This window comes from Canis aureus, chromosome 2, assembly GCF_053574225.1.
Source record: "Canis aureus isolate CA01 chromosome 2, VMU_Caureus_v.1.0, whole genome shotgun sequence".
Lineage (NCBI taxonomy): Eukaryota > Metazoa > Chordata > Mammalia > Carnivora > Canidae > Canis > Canis aureus.
Window position 1 is genome coordinate 55482057 of NC_135612.1, and position 26683 is coordinate 55508739.

The window sequence follows — 26683 nt, forward strand, 5'->3', positions numbered from 1 at the left end:
TTCAGCTAGTTGTACTCTTTCCACTGGTGGAGGGTCCTGCCTCCACAATGATGGCGGCTGACTAGTCAGGGTGGTGGCTGCTGAAGGTGGGTTTCCTAGAATAAGACAATGAAGTTTACTGTCATAAGGGCACAGTTTGGGCACCCCAAAACAACTGTTTGTTTTTAAAGATTTATTTATTTGAGAGAGAGAGCAAGCAAACAGAAGCAGGCTGCCCCTTGAGCAGGGAGCCCAACAGGGGGCTCGATCCTAGGACCCCAGGATCATGACCTGAGCCGAAGGCAGACGCTTCACTGACTGAGCCTGCCAGGTGCCCCTCTCAAAACATTTGTAATAGTAACATCAAATATCACTGATCACAGATCACCTGTAACAAATGTAATGATGAAAATATTGCAAGAATTGAATTTGAAATATTGCAAGAATTGCCAAAATGTGACACAGAGACACCAAGTGAGCAAATGCTATTGGAAAAGCGAACCCAAAACGTGTTTGATGCATGGTTGCCACAAACCTTTAATTTATAAAAAAATGCAATATTTGAAAATTAAATAAAGCAATTGCAAAAAGACGAGGTAATCTGTACTCTTTGTTTTATCATGAATTGCAATTTTGGTATATTACTACTAAGTTTACATAGTATTACCACATTACATACATCCTTGGCCAGTTTTTTCCCCCCCACTCAAGTTATATTTTTGGGATGTGTTCATGTTTATATATATAGATCTAGTTCATTTTTTTTAAGATTTTATTTATTTAATCATGAGAGACAGACAGACAGAGAGAGGGACAGGCACAGGCAGAGGGAGAAGCAGGCTCCATGCATGGAGCCTGACATAGGACTCAATCCCGGGTCTCCAGGATCACACCCCGGGCTGAGGGCAGCGCTAAACCACTGAGCCACTGGGGTTGCCCAATCTAGTTCATTTTAATGGCCACATAGTATTAACATTTTATGTGTTTTACTGGCCAGTCAGTGCCTTCATTAGGGAGGCCTCCCACCACTCAAGATTCGTTTTTTTATAGGGTATGTTTTTCTTTATCAAACCAACACCCGAGAAACCAGAATGTTTTAAATTTACATTTTTAAAGTATAAAATTTATTGTAAGCCTACAAATTAGAGAAGAGACATGTTACAACTGTCACTTTGAGGTTGATGCTGGTAGAATTTTTTTCATACAGCTGTATGTCACCTGTATTTTTTTAGGGTGTTTTACAAACTTTGTGTATACTGCTTATTATGATTTTTCATTGCTGCGTAATATTTTAAATTCACCATAATTTTCTCAGCTAACTTCCTATTTTTATTTTCATACAAAAATATGCATGTTTTCATTTATGCTTATACTTTCATATATTTATTATAGAGAAAGTATTACATATCAAAGGAATAAATGCTTATTCCTTAGTAATAGATTTAGTAGCAAGGGCAGCTATCCAAAGTGAGAAGGAGCCACTGCAAATGAGAACAATCCACGGACAGAGGCCCTTGAGTGTATACTTATTTACAGCAAGTTTCAGCATTCTGATGGTTTGCACTTGTGGCAAGTTTCTCACAGCAGTGTTTCATTTTCAGAGATGTCCAGGTGGGTCTGTACTAAAGACCTCTTGCTCAGAGCCTGCAGCTCCACACCTGCCAGGTGGGCTTTCCCTGCAGACCTCTCCCGCGGCTGCTGCAAGCCATCTGTCCTCTGGGGAGACCAGAAGGGCTCCCCCCTCTGAAGTCAATAACGCTAAAACTTCTGAGGATCTGCACGACCCTGGAAATACCGCCCAGAGTTCTGTTCTAGTTGGTGACCAGACACATTGCAGATCCAGTGAGGAACTGTCACCGCCGCCCCCTCCACTGCCACCCCCACTGCCGCCCCCTCCACCGCCGCCTCCACCACCCTTCCCTGCTCGGCCCTTTTCTTATTCTCAATCAACGAATCGCCAGAACTCACACTTGAGAACTCCAGTAGCCGAGGATCAGCCACTGCCCCTGATGTGCGAACCATCTGCTGGGAGACCACACTATTCCTCAGCTGCTCTCGGAGGCCCAGGTAACCGCTGCAGTTCTGTCTCTGCTCAGCAAGGGTCATTGAGTGGTGGGCTGAAGCATTCTTGCTGTAGAAGCAATTACGCTCACATCAAAACCTTTTGCAGAATTCTCTACGATCTTGAAATTCTCCAGCATTTGCTGCCTTAAGTTATCATTACTGCAAAGTTAGCACAGCCAGAATCTGAGTTCGATAAACACTAACTCATCTTGAAGAAATGATCTCTATACATTTAATGGTCCCATGACGTGGGATCACTATTAAAGACTTGCCTGTTTCAGGTCCTTAGGACTTGAGTGTGCGTTTGATTTCTGCCAGTGTTGCTTTGAATTAAGCATCTGTGAGTCATTTACAGAATTTAACTGTTGCAGCTTAAGGAGAATATTGGTTGGGAATTACTGGAGAGGAATATTAGAATATAGAAGGGTGTTCTTACAGACTGCTGGACTGGGAAACCATATATTGGGAGATCTTTCTAAACGGAAGTGGTCAAAAGAACAGCAGACCCCGTTCTAACTCTGCAAGTACAATACACTGAATACACACGAATATTCTTGAACGAGGGCTGTCGTTCTGACTCATAGTTCTGATGATGGCTGATACATTGACTGTTGAGGCGACTGGCTGAAATCCATCTGCCCAGACTCGGAGCCTGCTGCTTGGTGGTGAAGGGTTTAGATAAACCCCAGAAAAATTCTATGTACCTGTGTTACAAAGACTGTGCCTGAGCAGCTCCCCTGAGCACAGGCAGGGCCGCTGGAGTAGGCAACAGGAATCCAATAAACAACAGTTCCAAAGTGCAGTTCTGGTTAATTGATTTTTCCAATTACTTGGAGTTCACAGTTTCCCTCTACCCAGAACCAGGTACAGGTGAAAACGTCCATGCTCTTAGGTGGAGGCCAAGTGGCCCATTTCCGCTTGGGGTCTGCAATAACACAGTGTGAATGAAGAGCAAGAGCATGCCTGCCTGGGCCAGCAGTTTCCATGTGGGGGTCATCCCAGTTAGGGTTAGTGCGCACGGTGTCAGGAGGCCCTACTCAGCACCCCACCCCACCTCCTCTCACTGCAAAGAATAAGGTGTGAGTCAGTACCTGAAAATCAGTGTGAAACTATCTTCTTACTCCTGGAAGGGGACTACTGTGAGTTTAAATCCAAAATTAGCTGGTTGGTAGAGCATGGCCTCAGTCCCGAACCAGGAAGGACTCTGTCTTGAAGCCTCCCTAGAGACCTCCACGGTGGTGGCCACAGTCCCCCTCGCCCCCACCCCCCACCTCTGGAGGGCGGTTACAGATTTTACCCCCTGGGGGGGGGCACTGTCTCAAGGCACCTGAGTGAAGAATAGCTTCTCCTCACCCAGGCCTTGAAAGTCTGATGTGATCTGTGTTGTGACAGCATCTTGTACCATCCCAGGTGGAAGCTGTGCGTTGGCTCAGGTAACATTTGTAGGTGGAATTAACACAGCATGCAGCGACCTACCAGTGCCACCCCCAGGTTCACTGTCGCTGATGAAAGTTTACCTTCAGCCTTTTCCTGTGTGTGCAAACCTCCTCACGTCACCATCACAGAACATGTCACCACTGACATACTGCAGGGTGAAGTTAGAGAAACACGGCGGGTACATTGTAGAAAAATATCTTCTTGAAGTGGGAAGCAAATACAATTTCCCGAACTTGTGTGCAGCTGTCATGCACATTAGGGCAAATTATTTACAGCCCCAGGATTCCCTGTCCCTCAGAATCACACAAAAAGATAACCCCGTGTCTTGAAAGACAGCTGTTGTGACAGCAGGTGCGCATGACTGGGCCTCCGAGTGGCTGTGGCTTTGAGGAAGTGGCGGACAGTGAGTGGTCAGGGGACATGTTAGTGACTAAACTCGCCTGTATTCACCCAGGGAGCCTGTGGTTGGCCTTTCTCACAGGTAATCAAAGCGTTTGTTTAATGGAAGATGGTTTGTTCCAATCATGTCAGTATCCAGCGTGCGACTTGACACAGAGCTATACAAAAGTGCGCTGGCATCTTGGGGGGAGAGATGCGGTTTGCTGATGGCACCTGCTGTTTGCCAATTTCAGGATCCATGGATGAAGTGCTGGCCTCCCTGCGGAGCAGCAGCACCCCTCTGCGGAGAGTGGAAGCGCCCACTTTGAGCCCTCCCCGTGCCTCGTTCAACGAGCAGCTTCTGGCTGCCATCAGGCAGGGGGTCAAACTGAAGAAAGTTCACTCTGGCCCAGGCCTGAGCCCCAGCAACAAACCAGCCAGCGACCTGGAGAGAAGTATCAAGGCAGCGCTCCAGAGAATCAAAAGAGTGTCTGCTGACTCGGAGGAGGAGGAGGGGGAGGGGGAGGGGGAGGACGGTGATGAGCAGAGCCCTGGTGGCTGCGGTGGTGGCAGTGAGTGGGACCGCTGAGCTCTGTCCCTGCCGCAGGCTCCACACCGGGTGGCTGAACAAGGGGACGCAGGCCCAGGGTCTGTTCTGGAAAAGCACATGAGCAGGTCCATCAGCCACGTGACAGCCTGGTTGGTGAGCAGGGCTCCGTGTGATGTTGCAGCTTTTCTGGAATGCCGAGGCTCTTAACATCAGGGCAGGAAGTCGAGGGCTGGTGACTTCCACACACCAAAAGGTAGTTGGGATCTAAGAACCCACTGTATTACCGGCGTAAGAGAACAGTATTTATTTTCCACCAAGGATTATCTGGAATCATTCCCTCGTTCTGAAAAAAGTTGATAACCACTGTGCTCAGCAGCGCTGTTGAGCTACGGACCGCGTCTCCCTGTTTGGGTGGAGCGGGGGTCTCCTTGCACAGAAGGCTTCGAATGTGAAAATGATTTTAGCAAGAATCAGAATAAACTGCTCATAGCCAGGAAATATTTTAAATATTTTAAATGAAATCTATTTTATGTATTGAGCACTATATAAACTCATAATAAAGAACTATTTATAATGCACCAGTGTCACTCATGAGAACATGAAACGTAATATCTGAACATAGCTGTCCCTCCCTGGTGGGGCGTGGGGGGCAGGGGTGGTTTAAAGGTTTTAACGAGATTTCAGATAAACATTTGTTTAAACAAATACCAAGCGTGAGGGATAATGTCCCCCTCAGGAACTAAAGTCTCATGCTGGGACCTTTCCTCCTTGCTTTGTGTTAAAATCAAGAAGAGGGAGGGACCCACACTAGGCAGTCTGCTCCTGCCTTCAGACTGTCCAGAGCATCCCCACCCTTGCCCTAGCCATCTGGGTTTCTACAAGATGCAGAACAAGATGTACTGGCCTTCCCTTGTTTCCACAGAAAAGTCAAAACCCCTCCTACTTCCGATTTCTTCTTGACTAACTCCATCCTGATAAACTGAGGCCTGAGAGGCCTTGGCTGGGAGGGGCCTCAGCCGGGAGGAATCTGGAACCTTCTTCCACACCAGGGCCTGGGCCTCGTGGGTGGCCATGGTCAGGTGCCCACAGGTCTGGCCTGCATCCTGCCTTCCCCAACCTCAGGAGGTGCCAGCCCGAATCTGGTTCCTGTGTGTGAACAGGTACGCTCTGCAAGTAGAACCCAGGCTTGGATGGCCTGGCCCTGCCCCTGCCTGCCCTGGCCCCCACACAGGTTCCCAGGGGTGCTACACAGAAGGACGCCCGCTGGCCTTTGGTCCCAAACCAGAGGTAAGTCAAGTGCCTGTGCCTCAGGCCTCCTGCCCCAACACAGACAGGCCAAGCTTAGCACCAAAACGTTTCTCTGCAAAGAATTTGATATTTTAAAAAATGGCAAAGTCAGAGCTTTGCTGGACTTTCCTATGCTTACTCTGCAGTTTGGAATTGTTTTTATTCTAATTATTGTAATTTTGTTATTTTGAGACTGACTCAGGCTTGGATAAATTCTGAATGTGCTTTGTAAGGGCTGCCAAAGACAAGAAGCCCTCAGAAATAGGACCCTTTTCAAAACAGAGTCCTCCCGGTTAAAGCTCCTCCTCACCCAACAGCTCTCCGGGCACCAAAACCTCCCTTTCCTCAGAGCCTCCTCTCCCTCATTCCTCCCTTTGCCCCCTTCTTCCAGCCACGCCTTGATGGCAGACTCTGGCCAGACTCTGGCCTCAGGGACTTCAGAGCCATGGAGAGGGACACGTGTTACCTCCTTTGCTAACATCCAGTCTCCCAGTCTCTAAGTGCCCCTCACTCTCCGCCCGCCCTCCCAGCTCCCAGCCTTGCAGCCGCCCACAGGTACTGAATCCTTCGGGACCTAGCTGCTGTCCCCCGGGCAGCCTCATCCCTCCCACAGCTTGTAGTCCGGCACCATGGTGCCCCACCTGAAGCCTAAGTGCCTGGCTGCCCCCGGCTCCAGGTCCTGGCATAGCCCCAGCCATCCTTCAGCATCAGCCCCACATACCTTCCTCCCTGAAATCCTCCTGCCCCTCTCTCTCCTCTATGGCCACTGCACCTGGTCCCAGACACCACTCGTGCTGCCTCCCCACCCACAGCCCAGCTACAAACGCAGCCCACCCAGGCCACGTTTTCTCCCTCGGAGCCCTCTGGCCCAAGCCGGTCCTAGAATAGCCAGTCCATATTGGCAGCATCCCTGGGGTGTCCTGCAGTGAAAGAGGAGGAGCTGGGCTAATTGGATTTACCTGTTCATGCATCCACTCGTTTCCACTCCAGAATTTGAGTAGGGGAATGCAGCATGTAGTAGCAGGTACTTTTCTATTCATGACCACTCACCACGTGAAACCATGCAGGTGAATGAATTTATGCAGCAGAACTTCTCAATATTTAGCTATGTAAACTCTGTGAGGAGCGCACTGGTTTCCTCCTGCTGCTGTAATGAACCACCACAAACCTGGAGACTACACAAATGCATCATCTTACCATTCTGTAGATCCAAGTCCAACATGGGACCCACTGGGCTGATGTCAAGGTGTCAGCAGGGCCGTGTTCCTTTCCGAAGGCTCCAGAGGAGAGGCTGTTTCCTTGTCTGTTCCCGTTTCTAGAGGCCACCGGCGTTCACTGGCTGTGGCCTTCATTCATCTTCGAAGCCAGCAGGGTCTCATCTCTCAGACTCTCCTCCGCCATCAAGGCTCCTTCTGACCCCAGCCAGGAAAGTGCTGTTTTTAAGAACTCAGCAATTAGCCTGGGCTTACCCAGATAATCCAGGATAACCTCCCCACCTGGAGTTCCATAACTTGCGTCATATCTGCAAGGTCCCTGCTGCCACGTAAGGTCACATATTCTCAGGTCCCAAGGACTGGGATGTGAACATCTTTGGGGAGCCATCGTCTTGTCCAGCACAAGGAGCTCGCTAGAATGTATACTGCCAGGACAAGCTGCAAAGGTACTAATCCAGGAAGTTTTTCTGGGATGGCCTGGAAACCCCAGGTGGCCCCGAAGCATCTGGTCTGTGGACCACCCTTGGAAGATGCCAGCACACACAGGGAGACCGCAAACTGGGGGCTGTGGTGAGGGAAGCGTGGAGCAGGTATGCTGAGAGTCACAGTGGGCTCCTTCCAAGGGCAGGGCCTCGAAGCCTGACGTCTCACAGGCTGAGGATCTTCAGAGTGGCCTGGGGTCCCCCAGTTCTGGAGAAGCCGGCTGTGCTCTGACCCCTGTTCTTGGCCCCACAGATCTCCCATCAGCTGGGTTCCATTAGTACCAAAACATACCCTCTTATCTCAGCCCTGGAGGTACCCACATGCAGAAACTCTTGGGAATCTCACCTTTGCATGCCCAGGCTGGCTGTGGGAAGAAGAGCAGGGCTGGCCCAGTGAAAGGGTTCCAAGTGGCAGAGGAGAAGCAGGAGGAGCACGGCAAGGCTGGGCAGGTGGGGAGGTGCCCTGGGAGGCCTTGAGGAGGTGGGGAGGTGGGGCTGGACCCGATGCCTCCAGCCTTAGGAAGAGGCCCTGGGCAGCTTCACATAAGAGGAACCAGAGGGTGGAGGAGCTCCGGGATGATGAAGGCCAGGAGGAGGCAGGGGTGTTCTGTCTGCAGACCGTGGCAGGGGTGAAGAGGTCAGACAGCCCGAGGGGAGGTCCCCAAGATCACGAGTCACTGCACAGGCAGCAAAGATGGGAACTCAATTGTGTGGCCAGGGGAGAGAACGTCAAGGGAAAGTGGCCCCAGGCCAGATCCTCAGAGACCTCAACACTCCAAAGCAGGAGGATGAGTGGAAGGAGGAGGGATAGTCAGAGCTAAGACAGGATTGGGAAGAAAAACTTCAGAATTGTGGGAGGATTATTTCAAGACCCAGGTCAACCTGGCCAAATGTCCTAGAGGTAAAACGCAGGACCTGAGGTAGTGTAAGGAGGCCCCCGGGAAGGTGGTTGTCGCAGTGGTCAGGGTCACAGGCTAACCCACAAGGCAGCTGTGAGGGCCTGCGGCCATCAGCAAACAAGCAGGTACTGGTGGCCACAGAACCACTTCCACTCAGCAGGGAGCTCCCGTGCAAACGCATCTGGCCTATCCAGCAGTCCCTGCAAGTTAAATCACCCTCCACCAGAAACCTTGGCTGTCAAACGGGATGTTCTGCAGAGAGGGCCTAGGACAGCCTCAGGGAGAGTTCTGTAGCATGGGAACATCTGGGTAGTTCTTGTACTCCCAAGCTGCAAGCGTGACACAGAAGTAGCAGAGTGAGAGACAGCAGGGCAGGGGCAGGCACAGAGGATCCCTTGGTAGGCACTACCCCCTCCTCCAAAAACCTTGAAAGATACATGAGCCCCACCCCCACCCCCAGAACCTCTGAAGACTCACACTGGAGTAAAGAGGGGAGTCCCAGAACTGACCAAGACCAAATTGCCTGGGCCCGGAAAAATGCGGACTCAAAACAGAAATGAACTTGAATGAAGGGAAAAGAGAGATGGTCTTACTTTCTCCACTCCTGAGCGGTGGGCTGAGATTCACACCTCCTACATGTGTTTGGGAGAAGTTGCTGCCTGCCTGATGCAGACTTTGTCATGTGAATATCTGTTCAAACAGCTCTGGAAAAATCTTTTCCAGTAGAATAAGTCTCTGGGATTAACTTTCCCCCAACAGCCAGGAATGCAAGCATACACCCTGCTGCCTTCTGCTCAGAAGGCTAGGCCTGCAGAAGAAAGAAACTGGTTGGGTTGAGAACAGGTCTGGTATTGACAAAATGTCACCACCTAAAGGGCAGGTGTCCCTTAAGCATACCCAACCACAGGTTGGGTTGCCCCAAAGCAGAAACTGGAAATGTTGGTATACTCGAAAACTCTTATGCTGTTCCACCAAAAGTGTATGGGCCTCAACCCACACTGCCAGCCTTGCTTTAGCTCAGGAAGTGACCCCAGAGAACATCAACTTACCCTTGGGGTGATGAAGAGCTTCTAAAATACCTTAAGACACAAAGGATTTTTGAAATCCTGAAAGATTTTTGTGGACTTAAAAACAGACACAAACATTTTACTGAATTGTGTATTTCTACATAAACAACTCTGTTACAACAAAATCAGGTAAAATTCACAAAGATATACAAGTCTTCAAACGGACATTTTCTTCCCCTTAAATATAAAAAGATAATTTGCCAAATAACATCATACTCAAACCATAAAGAAAAAATCATTAGATACACAAGAGAAATAGACAGAAATTCAACAGTAGTGGGAGACACACACTTTCCTTAGTCTTTAATGGATCGAGTAAAAATTAACAGTCTATAATATAATTAATAAGGTCAAATTAATACAGATAGACTGAATTTTGTTCCCTTCAGAGATACACCTTCTTTTCCAGTTTCCTGGGAATATTTATTAAAATTGACAAGTGTTGTTCAGTCCCAAGAAGAGAGCAATAAACTCCAAAATGCAGAAATTGTACAGGCCATACCCTCTTGGACAGCAAAGCGGTTAAACTCAAAATGATTAACAAATATTAAAAACAATAGTAGCAAATAAACTATCTGGAAAGTTAAGAAGATAATTTCACATAACTTTCCAGTGAAAAATTAAGTTAGATCTGAAATTACAAATTATTTATAACTTAAAACACTCTACTTAAAAATGCAAGGGAAATGGATAAAGAAATATTCAGAAGAGAAGTCACGGCCTTACAACTGCTAGTAACTGTGTCCATCATTAAACAAGACAAAGCTTGGGAAGCCTGGGTGGCTCAGTGGTTGGGCATCTGCCTTCACCTCTGGTCATGATCCCGGGGGTCCTGGGATTGAGGCCTGCATCAAGCTTCCCACAGGGAGCCTGTTTCTCCCTCTGCCTATGTCTCTGCCTCTCTCTCTGTGTCTCTCATGAATAAATAAAATCTTAAAAACAACAACAACAACAACAAGACAAAGCTAAAATGGCAGTCAACTTGAGAAGGTGAAAAAATTAAGGAAATAACAATAACAAAATAATAAAATGGTGAAAGGGTAAATTTGGGTTTAGGTTCTTTGAAAAGACTGATAAAATAGACTAATTCTGGAAAAACTAATCAGGATAAAAGGAAAACACAGACATATAATATTATAAATGAGAAAGGAGAATACTCCATGCTGGTAAATCTGAAAATCTTAACGGAATCATTATTTAGCAAACTTAAATGGGCCAAAACTCACAGAATAGAGTTAAAATTAAAAACAAAAGAGAGTTAATAAAAAAAAAAGTGTCAGGGAATTATTTCCTAAAAAGGCACTAGACGTGGACAGTTTTACACAGGTTATAAAAACTTGAAGGAACAAAAAATTCTAAATATTATTTAAACTGTTTCTAGGGCATAGAAAAGAGAGAGCAAGAGCTCCCCAAGTTCTTGTTGTTGTTTTTTTTTAAAGAAGTTAACATAAACCCAACACCAGTACCTGACAAAGCAGAGAAAAAAATTACACAACTATCCACCCTAACATATGAAAAATTCCCAAGATAGGAGCAAACCAAATTCAGAATTTTTTTTATTTTAAAGCTCTTTTTATTATACAAGTAATATGTGAGACTTCTGGAAAAATCAGAAAATTCGGTAAGAACACAAAATAAAAATCTACCCTAAACTAACCCACCATAAATAACCACTATTAACATTGAGTAGAGATCTATATGAAAAGAATAATATACCATTACTAAGCCAGTAGTTTTTAGAAATGCAGAAAGGGTTTAGACATTAGCACGTCTATGAAAATGATTCATCTTAGGTTATGATAAAAACCATTCAATCACCTCAAAAAAAAAAAAAAACCATTCAATCATCTTGACAGATGTGAAAAAAAAGGAATTTAATAAATTTCAACATCCACTACTGATAAAGCTTTCAGCAAACTAGAAAGACAGAATTTTAATATAGAAATTAAAATATTAAGAATATCTTACACTAAGTCAAATCTGTACTTTTAGTAAAACACTAGTAGTATTTTTGCTAAGTAAAAAAAAAAAATCTTTTTTTTATATATACGTAAAGATTGTACAACGCCGGCACAATGATATATGTGTTACTTAACGTTCTTCCAAAAGTGCTGGTCAATGTGATAAGGAAGAAAATGTGGAGGTAAAACTATCATCACCACCCAGAACTATTAGCTACCTGAGACAGGCAAAAGAATGAACAATAGCAAAACCACCAGAACAACAGAATACTCAGTAATTGTCTAGGTACAAAATAAACCACCAGTTGCTCCATTAAATAAACCTGTATACACCACTATGTAGAGTTAAGGATGAGGTAGATTGATATGTCCTGACACAGAAAGATGCCCAAGCCCTATTGCCAAGTAAAAAATACAAGTAGTGGAAGAGTTGTAGCAGGTGGTCAAAATGATAAAAGAGAAAAACATTTTTAGAAAAAAAAAATTTGAAGAATTTGCACCAATTGTTGACTATCTCAGGGCAGAGGGTATTTTCATTATGGGGCACTTTTGGTCTGTTTTCCACTAATGTGTACATTTATATAACTCATATAATACTTTAAATAAAAATCAGTGAGTCTGATTTTCATTAAAAAAAGTAATACTTAAAAAAAGTAATATTTTATATGGACAATAAGCAGTTGGAAACTATAATGAACAAGGGGGCTCATTTACACTAGTGAGCACAACTACAAAAATTACTGATACTAGAAAAAAATATATGGAGGAACATAATACTTTATTAATGTACTGCAATCAAAGTTAATATCATAAAGATGTTACTTCTCTCTGAAAAGTTAGAGTAAGCCATCAATTTTTACATGATCCAATTTCTGATTCCTCTAAACATTACAAAATGATCCCAAATTTCTTTTAGAAATAGTAATATAAAAAGTACTAACATTTTTTTGAAAAAGTTTAACTAATGGAGACATTTTGTCTAAATGTGTGATGGCCAACAGAGTGGGACCAGTGTCAGAACATACACAAGAGAATGCTCAGAAGCACACTTAATGATATAGAAGGACTGGGTGCAGGGCACCTGGGTGGCTCAGTTGGTAAAGTGTCTGTCTTCACCTCGGGTCATGATCACAGGATCACAGGATTGAGTCCTGCTTTGGGCTCCCTGCTCAGTGGGGAGTCTGCTTCTCCCTCTGCCCCTCCCCCTTGCTTGTGTACTCTCTCTCAAAAAAATAAAATTAAAAAAAAAAGATTCGGTATATAATAAAAATGGAATTTCCTATCAGTAGAGAAAGATTTCCCAATTCCGAAAAAAATTTCAGATGGATCATAGATAACATTCTTTTTCATTTTTATTATTTATTCATTGGTCTCTTTATTTTTTAAATTCCAGTATAGTTGATACAGTGTTCTATTAGTTTCAGGTGTACAACACAGGAATCAAACAATTCTAAATATCCCCCAGTGCTCATCACCATATGTGTGCTCTTCATCCCCTTTGCCTATTTCACCCCCCCCCACCACAGACTTAACTGTTTAAAAACAATGAAAGTATAAGAATAAATCCTGGTGACTATACAATCTTGCAATTGGAATCCGAAAGATCTTCATAAGCCTGAGTGCAAAGGTAGCAGGCATGAAGGAAAAGATAGGTTTGAATAAAAAGAAAAAACTGTTTAAATGTCTAAACATTTAAAAAAGCCATACACACTTTTTTTTTTTTTTTACGGTATTTATAGGGAAAGGAGGTTCTTAGAAATCATCAAGACAGCTACACATCTTATGAGAAAAGTGACCAGAGGAGATGAATAGAATAGGTAAAGTACAAAAGAATATAGTCCAATAAGTATTTTTGCTAGTGAAGGTCACACTTTAATCAAAAAAATGCGTATCAAAACTAGCCCCCAAACCCCCGGGTAACACCAGTAATTACAGGGTAAGGAGGACATTCTTACACATTGCTGGTGGGAGTAGAATTTGGTATCGGTCTTCTGGAAGGCAATTTGAGGCAATATATATTAAAAGTCCTAAAAATATGTGTACCCTCATTAGAATAGAACATGTCACGCTGCAGTGACAAATTAACCCTGAAACCCCAATGGCGTGCCACCGGAGGTTTCTTGCTTATCCACACTCCATGTCTGTGTGGGCAGGCGGGCGGGTGTTGTGAAGGGAGAAGGAGGTTCTTCTGCAGCCACTCAAGGACCCAGGCTGACAAAGTCTCCATGGCTAGGACACCCCGCATGGAGGCAAGGGCGCAGAACCTGGAAAACTGGTCACGAGCATCTCACGATCTCGGCCTGGGAGTTTCTCAGGTCACTTCTGCCCATGTTTCATCGGCCAGAATGTCAAGGAGGCTCCTGTGTGCCCAGGAGGAGACACAGAGCAGCAGGTGTACTGCCTACTAAACTTCTGAGCCAGCAAGTCCAATTTTAGAAATTATCCTACGTAGATAATTATAAATTTTCTGAAAAGTTTATAAAGACATTAGAATGAAGGATTTCATCATATCCTTGACTGTGACAGTAAAAAAATCAGGAACCGCCCACGTACCCAAGGGACAAATCTATGCAGATACTAAAAATGATGAAATTACATCTTCAGTGATACAGAAACATAGTCACAAATATACTATCACAAGGGAAAAAAGTTATAAAACTGTGTATAACAGAATTGTTATAATTTCATAATTTCATGAAAAAAGTAATAAAATAAATACAGATGCATAGAAAAAAGTCCGAAAAGCTATATATCAGTATGTTAACAGTGGTTATAATCAGATGGTCTAATAGCAGGTAATTTTTTCCTTTTCACTCATCTGTAGTTTCTTTTTTAAAAAATGTATGTATTATTTACGTACCAAAAATGCATTTAAAAAGGAAAAAAAAAACACACCCTTGTACCCTGGGAGAGTCCCACTTGACCACCTCATACTAATCATTAAATTCTTACATTTGATATAAGAAATGCCTAATGGGCTGTTCTATCACAAGACCTTGATACACCAATTTATTTAAAATCAGGACTTTATATTAAAAGTGGTACAGCAGGGTAAAAACAGTAACACATTCCCCATAACAGCTGCAGATCATCAGATCTGTCAATCATCTGCTAAAACGTCCCACAGTCTGGCCTCCACTGTGGTTTCTCTGGGCTCCTGCCAGGGGCGCCAGGGGTCTGTGTGGCCTGGGGGACCACTTTTCACAAGGCTCTGCATCATCAAAGAGAGTAGGGCACTGTACAATTCCACTTGAAACAAAAGACTCGCAAACTCATCTTCTCCTCAGCGGATTCCAGAACACGTAACGTCACCACCAGGATTATTAAGGACTGTTCTTAGGTATATAGATTTTTTTTAATTTAAAACCGTTCCTTATAGTTTCTCCCACTTTTTCAAACACACACGCACGCACTCGCAACTCCTGAGTTCACCAGAACATTCCACCCAGCTGCCAAATCATTACCAAAGTCGCCTTCTTGCCTGGCTTGTGTTTAAAGAGGAACCAGAAAAGCCCACATCCTTGAGACAGGTGTATGGAAAAGACAAAGACATGTGAAGAACATACATTTCTGTACAGGATTCCCTCTCCGTGATGCCACCCCCACCAACCCCAGAATATGTAATATTTCTTTTGGAGAAACCACGTACTCAGAATTAGGCTCCTTTTAAACCATGCATATCATTTAAAAATGTATACGGACACTGATTTGCAAGCTTCTAGTTTAAATTGTCAGCGCCTCAAAATCCAGTGACTATCTCCAAGAAATAAAAGAGTCATAACTTCCAGAAGGACCAGCAATACAAACAACCCACTTTCAGTGATTAGCAAAGAGCATGGCCAGCTCCTTCTTATAGGGCAGCCTTTTCAAACGCCTTTGCTAAGTCACCTCATGGCTGCTTTCCTTCCAAGGGTGTGCCTGGCCACATGTGGGGTGCCCCAGGATGGTCCCCGGCATGCCCTGTGGCTGGCTCTCATCCAACACTGCCCCTCACTTCTACAGAAAAGCAGTCCTTTAAAATGGGCAGATGGCAGTACCTCCAGGGAGTGCCTGAACCATACACTCTGTTCTACCTCTGACTCAAGCTGTCCAATGCAGTACAAACCAGCCAGGCAGCACCATCCTCAGGGTGATGCTCATGAGCTGCCCAAGTCTGGAAAGTCCACAGGGAGCCTGCAAGCTGGAGACCAAACGCCCACCCGGACAGTCCTCTGGGGGTCAAGTCAGGTCCTGCTCAACCCACTCTAAGTACTGGGCTGGCCTGCTCCTCCCCCAGGGCTGGCTCCTGTCTGGGAAGGGGATGTGGAGCGGCTGGACAACCTCCCAGCCACAACTCTGCTCACCGCCCTGCCATCTCGGGCCTTCCCGCTTGTTTTGGACAAACCGCTCTACTTCTGCTAAAGCCACCAGTAAAGAACTTGAAGTGTTTGTGTTTCACAAAGCTGGTCTCTCAGAACACGGTTTTAACCAACACTCTCGGAAAGATCCTTGCAAAGCCAGAGCCACTCAAAAATGGAACCTCTTGTCTATAATGAATGTAAATGTAATTCTAGGTCGCTTGCTTACAAATCATCACTTGCTGTGGACATATATTAAACGAATATAGCTGCAATGTGCTCTCATCAGGACATCAGAGAATTCTTTTCCTGGCATCTAAAGGTCACAAAGGGAGAACGGTGGCATGGCCCACAGAAAGACACCAGACCAACAGCCAGGAGAGCCAGATGCACAGCCGACAAGGCTGCTCGCTAGCTGGGTGACGGTGTGTCACCGTCTGTCTCTGCTTCCCATCTGCAAAATGGGGAATAACTCTGACCAGCCCTCTCACCCACCTGAAGTTTATTGTGAGAGCACACAGGAAAGTGTGGGACTACGTGCCACCCAAGCTCCAGGTCTTGCGTGGACACTGGCTTGCTCTCCCTCTGAGGCATGACCACACTGTCCCAACCTGTCATTGGGGTCTACATTCCCTGGGCGCTAGGAAGATTTCTCCACTCACCTCTCGATTTTGTGATGCACCCAGCTGGGTCTTTACTTAGAAAATCTTTATTTATTTTAGAGGGAGAAAGAGAGAGTGGTGAGTGGGGGGAGGCACAGAGGGACAGAGACAATCCTGAAGCATGCTGAGCAGGGAGCCCATCACGGGGCTCGATCCCAGGACCGAGACCATAACCTGAGCCGAAATCAAGAGGTGGCCACCTCACTGATGGAACTACCCAGGCGCCCCAGGAGTAGTTATTTTTAGGGCCTGTTATGAAGGGGTTCCATGTTTCTTTCATGTCACCCCCCTTTGGCCCCAGGTTTCACAGATGTAGGACAAAAGCTAATCCAGGTCCGGGCGGCCAGCCCTGTGCATGTCAAAATCAGGAGACATGACCTGGAAAGGAAATGCAGTCCTGGCTCTAGATCCTCCAGAAGCACGGCTGGCAGGTTCACAAGTGAGAGGCACACCTGCTGCCCATGCTCGGCTCCAGTGGTGGAGCTACATGTCCCGGTAGGTGAGGGCATGTCAACCTGGCTCAGGCGAAACACGGGGTGAATTTAGTGGGTCATTTTCATTCTGTGGAGCCCACCTTCACGGTGCCAGGAGCTGTCAGATGGGTAGTCTCTCCATGGACCCTCCAGGTTGCCCCCAGGGCTATCTTTTTTAAATAAAGTCAATGAAAAAGCATTAAGATCTTCAGAGAAAAGCAGAAGTGAAAGGCCAGTGGTTTTGTACAGCTGTGGTGCTTTCCCTGCTGAACCCAAGCTCCCTTAGAGGAGCCCACCCTGCTCTTAGCTCCTGGGGTGCAACCCACGAGGCCACATCATGCATCCTCACCTACTACCCGCAAGGTGCTTCCAAACTCCCCAGGGACAGGTGAGTAGATATCATGGGTCTCAACCACAGAGGGACACAGCAGCCCACCATGGTCATGGCGCTACTTCTGCCAATGTTTCTCACCATCACTGCTATGGAGTGTATGAAGGGCTTTGGCAACTCTATTATCCTATGAATATGCCACCTGAGTGTGCTCTGGTCAGTCAAGATAGTTCCTTCCAGATCAGTAAGTCACCCAACAGACAGGTGGCAGACACCATAAGACTCAAGCTCAAGTTTTGAGATCCCAGTGAGCACTGCTCCCAGACAGCCCTAGGCCTGGTCTGCTGATGGGTGGTCTGATCTGGCCTGAGAAGAACCCCCTATAGCCATTGCTGGGCCACGGGGCCGGACCACGGCCAGCCTGGCTCTCTGGACCAGTAGGGAGCTGCTACCAACTGTCCTGAGGCCCATCTGGAGCTCTGGGGAAAAGGCAGGCCAGCAGCACCCTATCTCAAGTCACCGAGAGGTGACCATGCTCTCCACTTTGTCAGCCACGGGCCCAGTATGCTCAGGCAAAGCCGACACACTCAGCCTGTGGGTCCCCCCCACCCCTGAGCTGCCTTGCTGCTCTGGATGACTGGCCTTCTCTCATTTCAATGAGACCTCTCTGCTCAGAGATGTGGTCTCAACGGCAGGATTCATCCTGGGGCCAGGGAGGCATCTGTGTGTCCCACCTGCCTCGTCAGGCTGTTTTATTGTTCATCCAAATTCACCAGGGGGGAATTCTAGAAACTCTTTCTAGAAAGGGATGTTCTCTTGGTGGTTTCTCAAAGCAGGTAAGAGGGGGTAAGAAGGAGGCACCAAAGCCTCCACCACCCCAAAAGGCATTTAGAAATGCCTATGACCGGCGATTCAAGCCATTTTGCCCCATGCAGGGCACCCACTGAGAAACTCAGTAAGAGAAGGGAGCGTTATGGCTCTGGCCCTTACCTTAGCAGGAACGGAGAAAGACAGAGGCAGAGCTCCTATGTCACTAAGGCCATGGCTCAGCCAGTTTGAGCAAACTCTCCCTCACGGGCTTGTGTGATTCCTTAGTCATCCAGTCCCAACACAGGGTCCTATCCTAGATCCCCAGCCTGGAGAAGAGTGGTCCCGGTTTGAAGGCACCCAGGGGCACAGCACCATGGATGGGCTAGTGAGGGACCTCAGACCAGCTCCTGCTGCTTCCACTGCGACCTGCCCTGCCCTGGGGCCACCCGAGCCCATCCGGTACCTTGACCACACACAATGAACGCCTGTCTGATAATCACCTAACACGGCAAGATGATGGATTATTAAACAGAGTCCGATAGAGGCTGCTGGGGGTGGGGGGTTGATTAACACACTAAGTGCTGTTTATATGTTGAATTGAACAAATATTTATTAAGCACCTACTTTGTGCCAGGCACTGTGCTAAGCACCCTCACTGCACGCTGTTCCCACAGCACAATCATCCGCTTAGAAATTAAAACCCAGGAAAGGAACATTGTCGCAACCCTACAAACTGGAGGCGGGAGGAAGGGGGGCAGAGTGGACGCAGGCGATCCCTGTGCGCCCACCAGAGACTTGTCTTCTTTCTCTGGACGAGCCTCTGCTACGTGGCACTTGCAAACATCTTGGTTCTTACGGGAGGGAAGCTGCTACGTGTCCCACGTGCTGGTGCCCACTGAACGTTCAAACACTCTGAACGCTCTTTCAAAAAAAAAGGAGGTGTAAAGGGTGTTTGTATTTGGATTAGAAAATGCTCTGTTCAGTTGGTATGGTTGCAACAGCCCTTGAGAGAGATACAAACGTCCCTGCCCTGACCGCGTAAAAGTCGAAGGGAGACCGAGCGCAAGGTTCCTGAGTCAGCATCGTCCCGGGCTCGGCAGCCTGGCCAGGCCGGGGAGGTGAGAGGGGACAGCGCCACCGGGGTGCACACACGACGACCCGCACCTGCGCGGACGGACAGACGGACGCTCCCGCCCTCTGCCCCGTGGCCCTAGCTGTCGGCCCCCAGCTTGGAGAGGCCGCGGCGGAAGTCGTGCAGGTCATCGATCTTCCCGTCCAGCACCTCCAGGAAGCTCTTCAGCTCCACCTTCAGGTGGCGCTGGCGGTACTTACTCTCCTCAATGTCCGTCTTTAGGGAACGCACTTTGTCCTCCAGGTTCTGATTGTCTCTCTCTGCTGCCTGGAGGGAGACAAATGGAGAAATGGAGAAATGGAGAAATGGAGAAATGGAGAAGGGTCTGGGGCTGGGGTGGGGGGCATCCATGGAGACCAGCCACGCCCCAGCTGGCCTCTCTCCCAGACCTGCACCTCCCAGTGCCCAAGCCTGCCACCCTGGGTGGCAGCACAGAGTTCAGAGCCTTCTGGGGTGTCCCCCCTCCTGCCCATTCCCCAGCAGAGGTGCTAACAGGCAGGGCACGTGACCAGGGTCTGGCCTGATGAAGGACCGCCCTGCAGAGAATGCAGAGCTCGGGTTCTGCCCAGGGGAGCCTGATGCAACTGGGCCCTCTCGCAAAGCCCCGGGCAGAGAAAGTCTATAGACCCAGCACAAGGGGTTTTTCGGCCTCAGGCCCAGAACAGTCAGCTGAGGCCACGTGTTAGTTCCATTCCAGGAGACAGAAACAGGACAAATGGGGCAGTGACTTGTCTCCCTGGTTCCACATAGAGGCCAAGGCCTCCCTGGCCCCAGGCCAGCCTCTGGCTCAGTGAGGAGGGACAGGCTGCGCCAGCCTCAGGGACAGTAGTCTAGGCCCCAGGATCACATGGTGTGACCAGGGAGACCCTCAAGCTCCTCCTCAGGCCTCCTAAGGTGGCTGTGAGTTCATAAATGACATGCAAGCCTGTGCTCTTCAGTGAGAGCCTCACTTTCTGGACATGATGATCAGACTGTTCTGAACAGCCGTCCAGGAACCAGTGACTAGTACTAAGTTCACACACCTGAAAAAAACGCTCCTGAAGGAGGAGGAAGTGAAAGAGGACGTGGAAACTCTTCTCTGAGAATCTGAGGCCAGGAAGGGGTGCTGCCCAAGGTCATGTTCAAAGTCAGTGGCTGTGGAGTGGCAAGATGGACTAGCTCCGGGGTCTTATGCTCTCTACCCTCCCCTCTGCCCGGCTCCTCACCGCCCCAAGGCTCTGTGGAGACTTCTGTGGGCGGGACATAGTCCCTGCACTATCACTATGCACAGGACACCTTTGTAGAAGTGGAAAAACCATTAGACAAACACAGCTGAGTGTGCACCCAGGAGGCAGAGACGGCATCTGGTGTGCGGTTACTGCTGGTTTTTCATGACTAGAAAGTCGCTCTTCTTTACCAGCAGAGGTGTGAAAGGGGGAAGCCCCAGAGAAACGAGTAACACCATGGATGCCTCCAGGTCGGAGCCAAGGCAGGTGTGCCCCCCACCCTTACCTCTAACTTCTCTGAGACGTATTCACACTCTGACATGAGCTGAGGTATGATTTCACTTTGTTTGCGGAGGTCTTTCAACTCCTACAGGGGACAGAAATTCAAAAAGGAATGTGAAAAGGAGTCGATAAAAGGCGATAAAATGCCTTCTTGAAACAATCTGTGTGCACACCAGCTCTTGGTGTCTGTACCCTCCTCAATAATAACAAAAGTGGTGGAGTTAATAATCAGCACACAGGTAATTCTACGGGCTGTGTTACGGGCATTGCCATGTGAAGTTTATACATCACCACACCACCACAAAGAGACAGGGATTCTTATGATCCCCAACTTCTAGGTAGGGAAACTGAGGCAGGGACATTTGGTGCTTTGCCCACGGTCTCCAGCATCTGTGCACTTAGCTGTCCTGCCACCCATCCTTGCCAGAAAACAAATGTCTGCCTGGCCGGGGCTCTGGCTGCATGAGCAGGACAGCACAACTCCTCTTCTGACGATAGAGCACCTATAGAAGTTTCTGAGCGTTTCATATATATCCAGCTCCCCCTCAGCTTTGAGCTCAGTACAGCTCTCGGCTGGGCCGGTGCTGATGTCCAGGCAGCTGCCCCCAGGTCCGGTCACCTGCCCCTCAGACACCTGCCATGTCCTGGGTGCATGAGGCCTGCAGGCGCCTCTACTCACCGTCTCCTTCTCTCGCAGTTCGGACTCCAGGTCCTCGATTCTCCTCTTCAGCTGGGTGTTCCTCTCTTTCTCTCTGTTGATCTCGCTGCACTGCTCTTCCAGCTCGTCAATCTTTAACAGACACCACACGCTGAAGCAGGGATGCTGGTTTACTTTGGTCATTAAACAAAAGATCAGCCCGCCTGTTGACGCTGTCTTTTAAGATAAACCATGAACTAACCCACTCACACGTTGTTCCTTGGGGCTGTGAACAAACTCCATGTGGCCCCCCCGTGGGGCTGCCCGCCCTGCTGGCACGAGAGACCCTGCTTCACAGCAGCAGAGCCCCGGCAGTCACAAAATCTGGCTGCAGGACATGCTGGGCTTCGGATTTTCTCTCACCACCTCGGGACAGGAACTTCAGGTTTGCTTTAAAGGATTCATCACGAGTAGGGGCCAGCTGTCCCATGAATCTATCTGCTTCTCCCCATAATGATTTTTTTTTTTTTTTACATCATTTGGTCATGTCCTGAATTATTCTATTTCATCTCAAAGGTTTAAGACAGCAGGGAAGGGAACCAATCAACTCTGTGGGACAGTGGCCACCAAATGAGATGCAAAGACATTTCAAACGCTTTAAATCAGGGTGACCTTTCTTGACTGATGCACGCAGGAAGGGCCTGGCCTGTGAGCCTTCTCCCGGAGAGAAGAGAGTGGCAGACTGTACTGGCAAGTCCCCAGAGTGCCTTCTTCTCCCCTTCCCAAGCCTGAGACCTCAGAAGGGCCTTGCTGTGTGACAGTGTTTCCCAGCGGCCAGCACATGTGTGCAGAGTGGAATAGGACCCACAGGAACACAAAAGCAGCACACTGATGGGGTCCCACAGGCAAGCAGCAGTCCTCGAGCTGAAGGGTGCTGGCTGGTCACGATAAGGTCACTTTCAGGGGTGGCTGTGCACCAGCCCTCAGGACTTGGACCCCCCAGCCATGGGAACTCCTGGGGAGTCCACCAGCTTCTACCTTGTGCCCTGGAAATCAAGCTCCCAATGCTTCCTGGACAGGGAAGCAGATGCTCCCCTCAGGTGGCGAACTCTATGGGGTGTGCTTCCTCTCCCCCAATCCCCCCACCCCATCACATTCACACAAAGTGAGAAACCCAGCTCTCTGCTTGGAAAGAGGATAGGGCAATCGATCCCTCTGGCAGACAGATCGGCCAGCCCTCGGGAGGGAATGCACAGTCAGCACCTGGCCTGGTGCCCTCGCTGTCAGCACTTAAGGCACTGAAATGAAAAAAGGACAAGAGGCACTTTTATGTGCCATCTGTACCAAAGCAAGGTGGGGAAATGGGAGAGTGGTCTCCCATGGCTCCATTCAGGCCGAGTGGGCAGGTTACAAATGGGGGGGGGGGGGCAAGAGAGAGTGCATGCCCATCTCAGGGTGATGCGTCTCCCTGAAATCCTGCACTCATGCGGCGGCCGCTGTCCACGGCCTGCTGGATAAATGTGCTGCCCATCCACACCCGGCCACACAGAGACCCCCAGGGTCTCAGCTGGGGATTCTGTGGCCACCCCACAATGACCTCATCAACTCAGCCTGACCACAGACAGCGTGAGAGACTAACTACCGGGAAGGCTGTTGATGAACTGCCTGGATGTGGCGGTCAGAGAGCAGAGGGCACGGGATGGCAGTGAGCACCCATGCGGCTCATACTCAGAGGCCACATTCCCCGTCCAGCCCCTGAATGCAGATTCTCAGACATTGGGATATGCATGCTAGCAGGGTTTCCACGTGAACGCTCCTCACCATGTTCTCAATCCGTTTTCCTTGCTCACCCTCTGGATCCCCCTTTTTCAACAGAGGATCTGGGAACCACAGAAAAGGCCAAAGGAGGCCACCATCCAGGAAGGGCCCCCCACAGCTAGCATCAGAGGGATGAGGCTGACTCTCCCATGTGCTCACCTTCCCCTTTGCAATAGCAACTCCAAGACGTGGCTCCCTTGGCTGTGCTCCCACAGAGAAAGTGGGGAGGTAGGCGGAGGGCTGCAAGGGGAGTAGCAGCGAGGCTTCCTCCCATCACAGGGAGGGAGAAGCCCAACAGGGACCCCGGACCCAGGCCCACCCTGACACCCACCTTGTTCCGGAGCCGGTCGTTTTCATCACGGCAGATGGAGAACTGCCTCTTCCACTGCTCCACACTGGCGGCCGACTCCTGCAGCGCTGTGCTCAGCCGGGCATTGCTCTCTCGCAGGGTCTGCAGCTCAATCTCCCATTTCTTCACATTGGCAGCACTATGGGGTGGCCCAGGTGGTCACCCGGTGGGTGGGTGCCGTCCACCCGGCTCTACCCCCACCTGCCACACCCCCGCCCGACACCCACCTGCCACCCCCTCCCGACCAACGCCCACCTGCCACCCCCCAGCGCAACCCCTAAGTGCCATCCCACCCCACCCACCTGCCTCTGGGGGGGCCACATGCCTGTCCCCCCATCCCTCACCCCGAGAGGCCAGCTACTAAGATCAAATGCCAAGAAGGGCTGGTGCCTCTCTAGTGCCCATGTGTCACCTTGCCAGGCTATTTTCTTAAAGAATTGCTTTAGGAAAGAACCAAACTCATGGAGAAGGAGGAGCCCTGAAGCTAAGAGCAAAGACACAGGATATGGAGAGGACCCCCTTCCTTCCTACTGGTCCCTGCCCCAGAACCCTCTGTTGTGTCCCTTCCTGACACAAGCTCCCAGGACACATGCTCTGCAGTGGGACTCCAAGGATCTCATGAAAGCTATAGGCCCTTTTGGCCATCCCGGACACCCCAAGACCCCAGGTATGAGAGACAGCCTGGCTCCAGGTGACAGTGGGCACCTCCCAAGCCTGTGGAGGAATCCAGAGCTGGAGATCAGAGGGCAGAGGGGACAGCGACAGCATGCGAGGGTGCCCTGGCTGAACCTCCATCTCCTCAGGGGCAAGGAAGGACCACAGGTCTACTGGACACCTCCCCTGGACAAAAACAACCTCGAGTCTGCCTTCCATCCTATGTGCTCCACAAAGAAGTTTCCAGAAACAAACTGGAATCAGGGTCCCCTCAGGGGCTTGGCTTTCACATGCCGCTGTCTCCTGGCTTTGCAGCCCACGCAAGCAGGGAGCTGCAGGTGGCCGTGGGCAGAACTGTGCAGGACACGCAGGATATGCCCTGTGCAGTGTCCTGCTTCTAATTGATCCTGCCTGGCTGAAGTCACTTCTGTCTCGGCAGGCTGTTTTGGGGGTGAGGGTGGGGTAAGTAAATAGAACTGCATCTCGATTATCTGTGTTATCTTCCTTCCATCCCCACAGCCTCAAAGATGTAGGAACGTGACTAGAAATATAAGCTTTCAGTTTCAAACACCACAAGCAAAAAAAAAAAAGTAAAATGTAATCTGATTAATTTCAGAGCTGTTGATGGAGAATTTAAACTGATTTAGGGAAATGACTTCACGCTCGTTCCTATAATTCACTTGTTCATTAGTTGGGATTTAAAAACATTTATTTTTAGGGGTGAAATGTTTTTATCCAGGCAACATCTTGTGGCTTAAACAACAGAAGAGTGAAAAGCAGGCAATATGGTGGAGAAACTGACTAGCCATGTGACCTTAGGCATAGACTCACTCTACCATCCGGGACTCAGTTTCCTCATCTGTAAAATGGAGTTAATATGATCCAGCTCTTTAATGGGGCAAGTTGGGGAGAGCAGCTTCTCAGCCACAGAATGGCTGGGGGAAAGCTGGCCAAACCCCTGTCCGGGGGACCAGGATGATTCCCAAGGACAGCAGCAATGAGCACCGTCACAGGGCCAGCCCCACCATCAGGAAATGGGCCACAGTCTCAGGGGAAGAAAACATAAGCATGGCCTGTGCGGGTCATTAAAAACTAAATTGTGTTGATGTCATTACAAGGATGTTAAATTTATATGTCAATTTAGGAGAGACTCTTTTTAAAATATGAAGGCATTCTTACCACCTCCCAATAGAATGTATCTTTCTGTTTGTTAAATTAGTTATTTATGGTCCTCGAGAACATTTTAAAGCTTTCTTCACAGAGATACCATGCCCTTCTTAAGTTTTCTGTATTTTATGGTTCTAGTTCATATCGTAATGAAATCTCTTCTTCAAACACATATTCTATGGGATGTGTGTTGGTACACAGAAAAACTGTTGGGGGCAGCCCGGGTGGCTCAGTGGTTTAGTGCTGCCTTCAGCCCAGGGTGTGATCCTGGAGACCCGGGATCGAGTCCCACGTCGGGCTCCCTGCATGGAGCCTGCTTCTCCTCTGTCTGTGTCTCTGCCCGCCCCCTCCATGTCTCATGAATAAATAAATAAAATCTTTATTAAAAAAAAAAAGAAAAGCTGTTGATTTTTGTGAGAGGTTATATTCTTTTTAATAGTTTGTTAGGGTTTTACAGGTTTTTCTTGGATATTCAAGATTCAATCTTATTATCTATAAATAAGACATTTGGCTCCTCAAAAAACCGAACCAAAACACAAGCATGGGGACGCATCTCTCTCACACTTATCCATGTACAAACACACCTCCTTCATGTACCCTGTAGTCTCACACACACCCCTGGTCTGGTCGGCCAGACAGAACCTCCACAAAACCAGCTGGCCTTCTTTGGCCCGGAGACAGGACTGGACACTTGGAGCAAGACCCAGTCTCCTTGTGAAACCCCGCCTGGCGGGAAAGGCCGAGGGAGGCACTACACTCAGAGCGAATACCATCTGGAGTTTAAACACACTTACCTCTGTGTCAGGGCAATCTTCAGCTTGTCGTTCTCAGACTTGAGGTGTGTGTCAGCAGGACCCACATGAGAGGCCTTTTCATCGTCCGTCCCGTTGACACTGGATGCCTGAGTAGGAGATGGGGTTTCACACCCAGATTCCTGGCCAAAGTGAATCACCTTCACACATTATTGCTCACAGGAGCAGCAAACCAGGCATGAGGAAGGAGCATGTGCGGGAGTGGGGGAGGACCAACTCATCAGACCTGAGTGCTGTAAAGACTAGCATGGCCAGACTATTAATCACCTAGTTCTGCCTCTGAAACTTAGTATAAAAAACAAAACAAAAACCAAACAAACAAAAAAAAAAAACAAAAAAAAACAAAGGAAAAGACCCAGAGGAGTCCACAGGAAGCTCAGAAAAGTCTGTGTATTTTACTGACAAGAGCACACCTGGGGCCCTGGTTTTGTCTTTTTTTACTCAACTTTACAGATAAACCTGACAAGCTTGGATACCTGGTCTCTCTTACTTAACACAGAAGCCACGGATTAAAGGGGGAGGAGGATTTACAACAGGGAGCAAGAGAGAGTGAACGAGGAAAAAGTATTAGCAGCTGGAACAACTCCAAACCCCGGGGCCACGGAGAGAGCAATGCTCATTAAGTAAACAGGAATCAGATGTGGATGTGTGCGGCCTCCACTGCTACTTAGCATTATTATGAATATTCTGAAATAT

The 26683-nt window shown here is 48.3% G+C and overlaps 2 protein-coding genes across 7 annotated transcripts in view; one reads left to right on the forward strand and one right to left on the reverse strand.

Moving 5' to 3' along the window:
• The window catches only part of WHAMM (WASP homolog associated with actin, golgi membranes and microtubules), a 69407-nt gene extending 64421 nt beyond the window's left edge, over positions 1–4986 (forward strand). For all 4 annotated transcript variants that reach the window (XM_077873658.1, XM_077873653.1, XM_077873666.1 and 1 more), the window contains 2 exons: positions 1581–2046; positions 4113–4986. In XM_077873658.1, the coding sequence (XP_077729784.1) occupies positions 1581–2046; positions 4113–4447 (801 nt within the window). In that variant the 3' untranslated portion in view covers positions 4448–4986. The remainder of the gene's footprint in view (positions 1–1580; positions 2047–4112) is intronic.
• A 4448-nt stretch (positions 4987–9434) lies between these two features.
• Positions 9435–26683, reverse strand: part of HOMER2 (homer scaffold protein 2) — a 98071-nt gene continuing 80822 nt past the window's right edge. For 2 of the 3 annotated variants that reach the window (XM_077873710.1, XM_077873728.1), the window contains exons 5-9: positions 25970–26109; positions 23337–23493; positions 21230–21340; positions 20555–20635; positions 9435–19330 (exon numbers count right to left, since the gene is read on the reverse strand). In XM_077873710.1, the coding sequence (XP_077729836.1) occupies positions 19142–19330; positions 20555–20635; positions 21230–21340; positions 23337–23493; positions 25970–26109 (678 nt within the window). In that variant the 3' untranslated portion in view covers positions 9435–19141. The remainder of the gene's footprint in view (positions 19331–20554; positions 20636–21229; positions 21341–23336; positions 23494–25969; positions 26110–26683) is intronic. The other variant, XM_077873719.1, reaches the window with a different exon arrangement.